This window comes from Botrytis porri (genome assembly GCF_014898465.1).
Source record: "Botrytis porri strain MUCL 3234 chromosome Unknown BPOR_015, whole genome shotgun sequence".
Classification (NCBI taxonomy): domain Eukaryota; kingdom Fungi; phylum Ascomycota; class Leotiomycetes; order Helotiales; family Sclerotiniaceae; genus Botrytis; species Botrytis porri.
The window spans coordinates 934,526-946,821 of NW_024066089.1; the positions used below are offsets into that span (position 1 = coordinate 934,526).

General features: G+C 40.1%; 5 protein-coding genes across 5 annotated transcripts; 1 reads left to right on the plus strand and 4 right to left on the minus strand.

The window, feature by feature from the left end:
- Nucleotides 1-2,622: 2,622 nt before the first annotated feature.
- On the plus strand, nt 2,623-4,173 carry EAF01_010054 (uncharacterized protein; the record flags this gene model as incomplete). Its single annotated transcript, XM_038918311.1, has 1 exon — nt 2,623-4,173. The coding sequence occupies one exon, from the start codon at nt 2,623-2,625 to the stop codon at nt 4,171-4,173; it is 1,551 nt and encodes a 516-aa protein (XP_038766281.1).
- A 619-nt stretch (nt 4,174-4,792) lies between these two features.
- Nucleotides 4,793-5,781, minus strand: EAF01_010055 (uncharacterized protein; the record flags this gene model as incomplete). Its single annotated transcript, XM_038918312.1, has 2 exons — nt 4,793-5,555; nt 5,609-5,781. 2 exons carry the CDS (start codon nt 5,779-5,781, stop codon nt 4,793-4,795), a joined length of 936 nt encoding a protein of 311 aa, XP_038766282.1.
- A 316-nt stretch (nt 5,782-6,097) lies between these two features.
- Nucleotides 6,098-7,883, minus strand: EAF01_010056 (uncharacterized protein; the record flags this gene model as incomplete). Its single annotated transcript, XM_038918313.1, has 3 exons — nt 6,098-7,018; nt 7,069-7,700; nt 7,784-7,883. 3 exons carry the CDS (start codon nt 7,881-7,883, stop codon nt 6,098-6,100), a joined length of 1,653 nt encoding a protein of 550 aa, XP_038766283.1.
- Nucleotides 7,884-9,114: 1,231 nt separating this feature from the next.
- On the minus strand, nt 9,115-9,336 carry EAF01_010057 (uncharacterized protein; the record flags this gene model as incomplete). The annotated part of the gene is made up of 1 exon (XM_038918314.1): nt 9,115-9,336. The coding sequence occupies one exon, from the start codon at nt 9,334-9,336 to the stop codon at nt 9,115-9,117; it is 222 nt and encodes a 73-aa protein (XP_038766284.1).
- Nucleotides 9,337-10,382: 1,046 nt separating this feature from the next.
- EAF01_010058 (uncharacterized protein) lies at nt 10,383-10,733 on the minus strand (the record flags this gene model as incomplete). Its single annotated transcript, XM_038918315.1, has 1 exon — nt 10,383-10,733. The coding sequence occupies one exon, from the start codon at nt 10,731-10,733 to the stop codon at nt 10,383-10,385; it is 351 nt and encodes a 116-aa protein (XP_038766285.1).
- Nucleotides 10,734-12,296: the final 1,563 nt, after the last annotated feature.

Consider the following 12,296-nt stretch of genomic DNA (forward strand, 5'->3'; position numbering starts at 1 on the left):
TAAACTATTTAATTTTAAATAAAGAATTAATTCTTTATATATTTATATTACAAAATTTGAAAGAATTTTTTATAAAACAAAAGATTAAAATTAATCTAATTTGAATAAGATTTCAACCTTTTATAATAAATTCAATACTATTCTTAAAAATCGTTTTTCTTAATAGTTTTTATTATCATATTTATATCCTAACTTTATTCAGATTATATAATAATTAATTATATATACAACAAATAGATTTTCTATATTATTTCATTTTAATAAATGTAAAACTCTATATTTATTATAAAATCTATTTCACTTTTAAAATTATAATTCAATGGATATTAGTAATTTTAATATTCTTAATATTTTTGATACTTTTTTGAATAAAGCCGATTGTACCCCAATCCCACCTTATACTAGAACACTTGAGTTTTCTATTGTTAAAAGAACTCAATTATATAAAGAAAACAAGTATGTTTAATATAAAAGTGCTTTTTATTAGGTATAATTCTACCTATTTGATTTATATTAAAACGCTTGAGATTGAAAAGAACCTGTTCTAATTATTACACTCACTTCTATTGATTTCTATAATAACAATAATAATAATAAGAACCTAAATAAAATAATCAACAATCAATATTTTAAAGATTACTTAAAAAAAGCATAAACTTCTATCAACACTTTTTATTTAATAATAATACATCTAGCCTTTCAAAATATTTTATAAAAAATCAATAAAGAAAATGATAATAATAATAATGAAAAAGAATTTTATTGATTATATTTTATACTTAGATTATTTATTTAAAATAAATTCGAAATGAATTCTTTAAAAGAAAGGGGTAGTATTATAATATACATATAATCGCATCCGATCAGACTAGTACAATATTAAGCTCCAAGCCGATCGTATATATAGCTCTATAATATACTCTCTTTAGTTCTATAGCTTTTAATTCTAAGGTTGATCTTTAAACGTTTGTTAGGTTCGTTACAAAATGAGGGTTTTTGGTGTGTTTTCGCTTAATATACGATAAGCTGGGGCCTAAACTCTTATATAGATTCTGTAATCTTGTGATTGACGGGATATCGATAAACTTCAGCGCTTGAGTCTGCGATCTATCTAATGCATGTTACTATAACGCGAATGAGATACGCACCGCATGATTCAGAAGCTAACAAAATATCATCAATAGAGCATTTGATTATCTTCCCGAATGGCTTACATTGACTGGGTACCGAGCAGTCTAAACCCCAGATATCACAGCCAATTGTCGAGCTCATAGAGACATCCAGTGTTTTGGCTTAGCAAACTATGTATATATTTTACGGAATAGTGACAACTTGTCACATTCAATCTTGTCATAGGATGGATATAGCTCCCGTTAAATTTCCTTTGTTACATGTCAGTCCGAGTGGGATACAGGCCACATCTAGATTGGCAGAAAGTTTTAGCAGTTTAGCCTCATTAGAAGATACTCGCATTATCAAATTATCTCACATCATACGAAATGATGGCATCGAAAATGTATTCAAACGAGTGTCTTGCCGTAGCGAGATACGCTCATAGATCGTAGCGAAGAAATGCCGTAATGAAAAACGCAACTTCAGAGAGCAGCGAGCTTTCCAATCACAAAATTTTAGCTTATTAGTCTTAATGCTAATAATAGATAAAAGGTACATAGCTGTTGGTCTTAGCTGCCTGGTGTAGTGACTTCATTCTCGTTTACATCCTTATCCTTACCTTGATGTTCCGTCATGCATTACCGAGCGCCTCTGCGAGCATTTAGATTTAACAGGATGACACTTATTTGGAGAGATTGGCCCGAAAAAAAAGGCATATATACTGTATGAGGAGACGATGACAAAAGTTGGATATGAAATGTGAAGCAAATATGCCCAAGAATATTAGATGATAGCACCAAAACACTAGCTACTGATGGTCTTGAAAAACATGTGGCAGATTAGATGAGATTGACCGAGCATGAAACGAAATACTTTAATCCCGCCCGCTCAGAATATACACACAGCCTATATAATTCTACAAAACTGAGCAAAACACACCCATCACTTCAAATACCATTTCAAACCCAAACAGCCACCATATTCAAATCAAAACTTAAAGACGACAGTGTTCATCACAGAAACCGAACAGAAACATGACCGTACTATCACCTTCGCCTACAGCCTACATCCATCATACTCGGCTAGGCATCGAACATAACCTCGTTTCATCTCGAAGATTCACTTCAACTTCTCTTCTCTTCTCTTCACTTCTCAACCCCATCCCATACCGCTTTCCACCACCTTCAGTTCCGCCCACGGTCAACCGTAAAATAAAATAAAATGGATTTCGTGATCTTAAAAAACACACGCTAGCGTCGTCATAAGTCGCCGTATCTACCATGCCGTAAAAACTTGAACCTGCCACCCCCATCTCTAAAATCTCTTATAAGAGCCTCTTGTAGCTATCCCTCCTGTGAATAACCCGGGCAATTTTCAATTACAACGACTTCCATATATCAACACACTCCTCCTTTTCGACCAGAATTTGATTTCTATTATCATCGATTCGAAAGAATAAAGTAGTTGAATCAAATTTATCAAATTATTCAACTTTATTGTACAAATAAAATGCCTCCCAAGATTTCGAAAAAGCGAACCGTCAGTTCTTCCGCAGAGTCACGTCAACCTAAACGCACTCGTGTCAATGGCGCGTCTCCTACGTCCGCTACCTCAATTCCTGCAGAGAAGACATTGAGCAAAACGGAAACTGATAATACCAACACCGAGGCTATCAAACCAATACCCAAGTTGAAGATTATCCTCACGCTCAAGCAAGGTGCAAAAGCAGCCAAAGTATCCTCAAAAGCGACCCCAAAACAAACATTCGATCGTTCAGAGAAAGAAGATAAGAAGAAAAGTTCACCAACCAGGGTTAAGTCTCAGAAGCCTACCACAACCGGCTCTGTAGATGACGCGCCGAACAAGGAGAAGAAGAAACCAGAGGTCAAGGAGACTCCATTGATATTGGAAAAGTCTGTCAAAGCGCCCGGAAAACAATCAGTCAGTCTTTCTATAGAGGCAAAGAACAAGCTTTCGCCTGTTAGCCCAGAATCTGACAAGTCCACAACCTCCGCCTGCGTGGACAATACACCGAGCAAGACCAAGCCAGAGACAAAGATAAAGACAGACGCAGTACCTCCCGCGAGGAAAATTATTGCTCCAAAGCCTAAATTGTGCAAATTAGCAGCAAAGCCAGCACAATTAGCACCCGCACCACCAGCACAAGATGCGTCCAGCAAATCCGAAATTGCAGAAAAAGAAGTCGCTGCTATTCGGAAGCGATCAAACGATATAGATGAGGCGATGATCAAGACCAAGACCAAGACGAACACAAGGGCAATCGCAAACCCAACACCTCGCACAAACCAATTTGTACCCATCAATGCTCCGCAACCAAAGTCAAGAGCACAAAAGTCTCTCAAAGAGCTCGAGGATGCAGAGAGCAATGTTGTCGATGGTCAAATACAACCAGACAATCCAGATGACGAGCCGGAATCCGAACTTATCACCAAGGAATTCGATCCCACAAATCCGTCACTACCAAAATCCCCACCTCGAGATCCTGTCAAGCCCTTTGGGCCCAAAGAGAAAAAAGCTATCACCATCTGGATGCGAGTAAACCACGCAGCTGGAACACGCGGCAAGTTCGTCGCTTTCCAAGAACTCTTGAACACTCTAGGTTGTCTCGACCCCAGTTTCGACAAAGAGATCATCGCGAATTTTCACCACCGAATCGAGCGATACATTATACGGATCAAGAAATCGTTGAAGGAATGCGGCGCAGTTTTATTTCGAGAAGAGGATAAGTTGGAGATGGAACCGATATTTGCGGATTGGACGGTGGTTTGGTTGGAAGAGGATTGGGATGGGGTTATTGATACGAGAGTATATTATACTGATAACTATCTTGAGAAATACTCACCTGCTCTTGATGGAGACGATGGAGATGAGGTTGTTGCGGTAGAGAGACCGGTCGACGAACCATTTGAAGAGGAAGCGGAGATTCTTTATGTGGTGGATCCTGATGAAGTTGTTGCCAATGTCACCAATGCTAACACGAGTAAAGTCAAAGTCCCAGTGTGTGATTCTAACCCTTACGGAATGGCGGATTGGAAATGAAGTAAGTGGTGGAGGGTCAGAAATCTCGATGAGGGAGGACCTTCTAGTCTGTTTTAGCATTCGTTTTGCAGAATTTGATATGATTGTGAGAGATATGGGACAATTGTATAGACTAAATTCAAGATCAAAATAATATTTTCCTACCGATACATGATTTGGCGATGTTTAAACTTCATTGAATCCGCCGTGGTGCTCGATATGTTATAATATAGCCGATGAGACGTCGGCAATGCTGCATTATCACTTGAGGAGTTCGAAAACGGGTCATTCGAATCCACCAGTCGAAAATACGGAACAGACTATGGCCGCCTCCTGACATGTATGATCATTTTGTGATATTTCTGAAGTAGCATTGCATGCTGCAGTGTTGATTTAATGTCCGATGATTGTGAAATGCCGTGTTCCATTCGAGCAAGTGTGAGAAACAGATTAAGCTTCCGCATGGTCATCCTCTTCCTTCGGAACTTGCAAACTCAGTACATTCTATTCCACACACTGTGACACTTATTATCGGAGAGAAGAATTATTACATGCTTACAAGAATGAGCCAAACTCCAGCCCCAGATCACATCTCAAGTCGTCTGTTCGTATCGTACAATTCGTTAACATCTGGAGACTTCTATATAATTTTCTCGGCTTCCTCGACCAAATCCTCTACTTTGAAAGCCGGATCACCTCTTCCAAACATCTCTAATAATCGACGTCTATCACTCTTCTCTCCAACCGGACCATAAAACTTCTGTAAACACATAATCAACCATTTCGCTTCATCGACGCTGACACCTCTTCCTTCAACGACCTGACCCTGTAACAGCACCAAGCCTTTCTCTTTCTCTAATTCTAGATGATGTGTGATTGTAGTATGCGCTTGACTGTATTCTCCTCTCAATTTATATTCCGCAAGATGTGTGAACAGGACAGTGACGGTATTCTCCGCCGGGAAAGTCCATTGTAAGAAATGGATTTCGGCACCTTGTCCCTCCTTTGGAAGTGGCAGAATGAAGTGAGGGAATTTCTTCGCGGTCTTCTCAATCGTTTTATATGTATCTAGGGGGATGACTGCGCACAATGATCTGGGATCGCTGGCATGTCGGAATCGCCAGAGTGCCTCAATCTTTTCTTGTGGTAAATCGCGGACCTTCTCGAGGTCCAGGTATGAGGATAAAGTCTTCAGCCCAGGAGTTGAAGAAGAAGAAGCTTTCTCGGATGGGGCTTGAGGCGGTGGTGGAGGTGCAGGAAAAGGTGACGAAGTAGTTGGAGATGGTGGTGGGGTGGGAGGGGCATTCGTAGGAGTAGGAATAGCAACGGTAGCTTTCTTTTTCAGCTCTTCGATTTTGGATTTGTAGGCTTCTTTTAGTTCATTGGCGTCTCGCAGACCTTCCCTATAAGTTTTATAAGCTATAGGCATACTATCTACTGAATTTCAGCTTCTCACTCTCTGGCTTTTTGTTCAAGCTTCTCCCTGTACTTTTCCAGCACTCGGTCTGATTGCTGAGTGGCCAAGAACCGGACATCATGAACTTGTGCCCATCTTCTTTGCGAAGCTCGCAGATAAGGTGGCGCACCCGAGATGATGCGACGGATTGCTGGAGAACGAATGATTGCCATGTTTTCGTCGAGCAAACAATTACTATTTTGACCAAATTCACAAGTCGTGAGCCTCATGAATAATCAATTGTGGTTGATAGAATTAAATTATGACGCGGCCGCACCACCGAGATTCCGATTTTACTGCCCGACCTCAAGCCGACCCCGGCACGTGCCCGGATTTCGGGAAGTCTCATATTATTACATCCCGATGTGAGAACAAATAGAAATGATAAAAAGCAAATCAGATATCTCGAGATAGATATCTGAATCATACAATATTTCCCACAGAAGAAAAGTCTAAAAGTTTCAATACCTACATGCATGTGATCCCATTCTACAACTTCGCCTTTTCCCCTTCTTTCAATGCCTGATCCTTCAAAAGTCTTCTCAGAATCTTTCCACTCGGACTCTTAGGAATTACATCCACAAATTTGACTCCGCCCCTTAACCTCTTATGACTCGCGACCTTCGCTTGCAACCATGCCATGATCTTCTTTTCCTCTTCTTTATTGCCCGCAACTCCTTTCCTTGGAACAACATAAGCTCTCGGTACTTCTGTTGCTTGTTCTTCATTGTAGATACCAATCACTGCAACATCGTCTATGTCTTCGTGAGAGATGAGGAGACCTTCTAACTCTGCCGGTGGTACTTGGAAACCTTTGTACTTGATCAATTCCTTGACTCGATCGGTGATATAAAAATTGCCATCTTTATCCTGATGTCCCACATCTCCAGTTTTGAAATATCCATCCTCTGTTAACGCGTTCTTGGTACCCTCGGGATTCTTCAGATAGCCTTTGAAAACATTAGGGCCCTTAATCCACAGCTCACCAGTCTGTCCTGCAGGAACCTCCTTTTCTTCGGAGTTCATATACTTTGCTACTTGGTTTGGTAGTAGACGTCCGACAGAACCTGGATATTTATCCCAATCTTCCCAAGGCTGAATATGAGTGGTAGGACTTGTTTCGCTAAGACCATAACCTTGCTTGATTGGTATCTTGAGACGAGCATATACAGCATCAACAAGTTCTCGTGTCAAAGGCGCCGCACCTGAGCTCATCATCCTAATGGAAGAAAGATCATATTTAGAAACTACTGGGCTCTTTCCAAGCATGAGAACAATAGGGGGAACCACGTAAGCAAACGTGACCCCATGGTTCTGTATTGTTTGACAAAATTTATCCAACTCGAATTTCTCCATTACAATGCACTCCAAACCCATATAGAGAGAGAAGTGAATAATGCACGTCAACCCCTGAAGATAGTTAGCAAAACCGGAAGGCTTGCAGTAGCGAAGTGACTTACATAGATGTGGAAAAAGGGGAGAACGGCCAAAAGTTTGTCTCCTTTGCCATCCTTCCCGCCTTTCCAACTTAAGTTGCCCCCTTCAGCTGCATTTCCCATGGAGGTATTTGCAACAATGTTTCCATGCGTAAGCATGACTCCTTTCGGGTGACCAGTCGTGCCACTACTGTAAACCAAGAATGCTAAATCCTCTGGCTTACTCTTCGTCCTCCTATATCTCGATGTTCCCGCCAAATTTCGCACGTTCGTGAAGTGCTTAAATCGGTGTGTCTCATCCCTTCCATCACCCACCAGAATTATCCTATCTTCGGGTATACCGGCATTTTTAGCAGCTGCTTGTGCTTCTTTTAGGAATGGCTTCTGTGTAACAATTCCCTTTGCACCGGAATCCTTCAATTGAAAGGTCAATTCGTCGACAGTGTATCCGGGATTCGCGGGAGAGACTATTCCGCCGGCCCAATGCGTTCCCCAGAGAATCGCAGGAGTGTCGATACAATTTGGTGTGTAAAGTGCAAGTACATCGCCCTTCTTCCATTCCCAAACAGCTTTTAGACCTTTTCCAAACTCTATCGCAGTATCACGCAGTTGCTTGTAATTATACGACCGTGACGTCTCGGCATCCGTGTAAATTGCTAGAAAAGCAAACAGTTAGTCATTGATCTTTGAAGGCTGGTTTCTCAAAATAGTAATTAGTGCTGTAGAACGTAATCGATACCTTTATCATCAGGATATTCCCTATCTTTTCGTTCGAAAAGGAACTCCCATAGATCCACCTGTGGGATATCTAATAGGGGGTATGTTGATGCAGTAGGCATGTTTTGTTTTTGTTTGTATTACAGGATATGTCGGTGAGGTGTCAATTGTAGGAAACAACAAAGTAATGAACTATTCAGAGGTATCTTTTGAACAAAATGGTATGTAGGAATCAAAGCAGAGTGGAGGAAAGCCAGGAAAACTCACCTACCTAAATACATTACCGATCAATAATATAGTTGGCTGGAGATATGCGGTATCAGGGTTGGCTCATCCATCACAGCGCCTTTGTGGAGAAGGGACCACTCAACTTTCTGCAAAGCCGAAACACCGAGGTAACATTAACTTTTCCCCAGATCTTGGCTTGTCTCAAGCTCGGTTAAAGTCACGAGTGTTCGGATATCATCGACTTACTAATTACTTATTAGGTAGCTGTCATGAATCAATTACTAAATAATGACTAAGAACGCTCGTTCTATTCTAAAGCTAATCGGACATCAACCGTTCAAACTGAGACTTCCTTGTCTAGACAATCCAACAGAACAGCTCATACACCCGCAGATCCAAATCAATCTGGAAAGCGTCCGGAGAACCCGCTATTTTGTATTGAATGTTACTTTGCGCTTTTATTCTAGCGTTTTCACTTCTGGACATGTTCTAGCATTACCTACGTAAATAGCATAGAAGTCAATGCTAAAAGCTTGTATTGGACTCGGTAGAGTAGCTCAGCATTCCAGAAAGCTAGGCGAGTTTGAAGATGACTAGGTAGTTGGCACCTAGAAATAGGGTTTTATCCGACAAATGGAGAACATCTTTCCAAGGTGATATTGCCGAATCATCGAATCGAGACTATCGATACGTATGTTTCTCAGCAAAGGGCAAGCGCCGGTCAAACTTCTGCGCAGCACCTTTTCATTGTACGAAATTATACGAAGACATTGTAAATGTAGCAAGAAAAGCAGGAGTATTTCATTGAACTACTTGAAAAAAGTCGAATGAAGACGCCTTGTCAACATACAACTCATCCATCATTGAGGCCTCTGATATCATAATATCCACTTCATCACAAAGCCCACCCATCCTCGCATGTCCTCAGGCTGGCCAAAGAAATATGCCAAAGCGCATATTCAGCGTATATGCATCGTTCGTGAGATTGTTGAACATAGCAAATGTCGGTTATCTGGAGAAAGAAGAGTCGAAATATCTCGTGTCGAAATCTCGGGGTTGCCTAGTGGTACTTTAATTAATCGGTATCAATTGAATGGAAAGGGTCATGTAATCTTACCTACTGTATTATCTTCGCCCTCGCCTCCATATATTGTACACGAGAACCTCCTTCAACTCTTGCTCAAGTCGATCAATTTTATTCCGGAGCTTCGGAATTTCGACCTCTAAGTCATTTTTCTCCTTTTGTGCCTGCGTCTTCCAATTCATCATATCATTTTGATAATCAAGTCGCTCTTGGGTGAGTTTCTCATCCACCTTTCCCTCAAGATCATCAATCTTCATCTCCATTTTATTCATCTTGATCTCCATGTCCTTCATCTGAATCTTCCTATCAATTTTGTCCACTTTTTTTAACAGTCTTCTTCAATTCGATCTTCAAACAACTTCGGTGACATACTATCACCGCTGCGGTCATAAATATGATACACATGTAAATGCCGTACAAAGTCCCGAATAACATTGCAAGTAAGCAGAATGCAATGAAGTAAACTTTAAGGCTGTCGTTGCTACCGGAATCACGCTGTGTATCACGAATGAGAGTCTTGGGAATCTGGCCCTCGAAAGAGATATTCGAAGCCATTTGTTGAGCTCTCAAATTCATGAAAATGTTGTCAAAAATCGATGTGGTGATTTTCGTGACGTTGATAAATATTCTTTGGTCCATGTCGCTCTTGAGGTTGTGTTCAAAAGTTTCTGCAGTTTGATTGTTCTTGTTGCAGATGTTGTGGAGTTCTTTATGCAAAGGCTTATAAGGGCAAAGTTCACAAAAAGATTTTAAATAAGTAAGCCAGTGAGCTTTAATCAAAGCGTGTTAAGGTTTCATTCACAGTATTGATTGAACTTAGATTATTCCATCCAAGTCTGTGAACACGTATATGCCTGACTCTCATAGCTTCGTGAACATTCTTGAAGAAGATTCACATCATGACCTTCAACCATACCAAGGCTTTGCATTAATGTTCTCATATTCGCTGACATTCTACCACTTATTATTTCATTGCAACTATTCTCTCCAAGTACTTCAGTTTAGCCTTTTTAAAATCACAAGCACTGACTCAAGAGGCAAGAAATCGATTGAAAGAGACCCCCATGATGTTTTCAAATTCTCAAAACCAAATCTAGACCAAGCTAACGTTTCTTAAAATAATGATAACAGATTGGCATGGCAGCCCATGCGAGTTCCAATATATCCAACTTTCAAATCTATCCTAACGATTAGTCAGTCGATACCATGGTAGCGTTTAACGATAAAAATAAGCAAATATGTTACACCTTCGAGTTTCCAACGTTCGTAGTTCCAAGTTTATCTCTTCAATCTCGCCCCTCATCATCCATCAGGCTTCCAAGTTCACATTTACCCCCATGTTATATCTCCCTGGTACCAGAACTTCCATCTTCATCTCCATCTCTTGATCCTCCACATTCATCGTGCTCTTTCCCACTTCTAGCACTTCCACGGATCCATTCTCAACGTTGTCCTTTCTCCGACCATAATAGTACGCATTGACACCATTATAGACAACCATTAAACCAGACAACACTCTCTGTTCCGGAGCCTGTGAATCGATAAATTTCAATGAGGAGTCGATTGTGAATAGGATGTGTCGAAGGAACTTGGTCGAATTTTGCTCGATTTCAGGAGGCCTGGGAAAAGCCGTGCCGTATGTTGGACTCGTGAACTCCATGTATACATAGAGCAGGAGAGAGCAGGCGTTGATAACGGGATACAGCGTTGGAGAATTTATGTCGAGGAGGAATACAAATATGGAAAAGAAGATCTTGAGTGAAAGTTTTATTGGATGAGATGAGTTCGTTTCATCTATAAGTCCGGTCTGGTTATAGTCTGAGTAATTCAAGATATCCATGGTAACTGGATCATGCAGTGAATCGCCGCGAGAAATGATATCAAAAAGTAGCTGTAGGTATTGGTGTACAGCCGTTGAAAGCACGATCGAGGAATTTGTTGTGATATTGTCCGTAGCTTGGTAAGAGTCTATCAGACATTTGATGGTGTTTGGATTTTGTGACAATATTGCAAATTCGTTGGAAAGGGTTTTATTATATTTAATAAATTTCTATCGAGTTCGGTGACCAAATATGTGCGGCAGAAACACATCGAATTCACCAATGGTACAACCAATCATTTTTTAACAACTGGCCATTAGAGGGCTTTTGATTTCCAATTCTTTCGAGCTTTGTCTTAATTCATAGAACTTAATAGTAGCAGAGCAAATCGTACCAAGTTCTTGATAGATCCAAAGTTTGAACAGCTTTTGAAACTCACAATCTAGCCAGGATTATACTCTATGTAACATTAGAACCACTGAATTCTAAAATTATACATTCTAATTCTGCCTAACAGAAGAAGATTGTATTAACACCTCGAGCATATCTAAAATATTCTCTTAACTCCTCAGATGAATGTACCACTGGTGTATCATCTCTGAACTTTTGATTTCCTTCTTCTCTCAATTAAGCACACCGAAGAAACTCACGGATATACTCTCCATGGTACATATTTAAAATCAAGAATCGATAGAAAAGTAGTAACAATACTGAAGTCAAGAAAAACCATTTATATGAAATATGCAAGCTGTATGACACATATAAAGTGACCTCTGAAATACCTTTTCAATGATAAAGAGATGCTGTAACACATAATATTAGAGAATTGATTGTGATTTTACGAACATGAGTGATTCATACTTCACGAGGAGTAAACTCCTCGCTTAACCCCTCGCGAATAGGGTTCTACTACCCATTAGTACACGGAATGACAAGATTATTAAAGTACCCTACCAATAAAACCGATACGATGACCTCATAATGCATATCGACTCTCTTTCACCCCCAAAACCACTTACCATACCATGTGCTGACATCCCACATCCAAAGAATTCCAAACCCACATCTTCGGAAACAGCATCCGGAAACCCTTCAACAATCACTCAGAATACCTCAACTTACCATCGCAATGCATTCAGACACAGCCTTCAAATTTGCGAGTAAGAATATCAGTTTTTAAATGCCTCATGTCAGCACTAGTATTAGGTATTTAGCGAGTACGAGGAAGATCAACGGAGTTGACTGTTTAGAGAATACTACTCTGTCTTTGGGGAAATTGTATGTCTGTATTGTCCGGATAACAATCTCACGTTTTTTTCTAAAAAATCATTCGTACTTCGATGCCTTATTTTTACTAGGTATCACGTTCAATAGATCAGTATTGTTGGCTATCATTTTAAGTA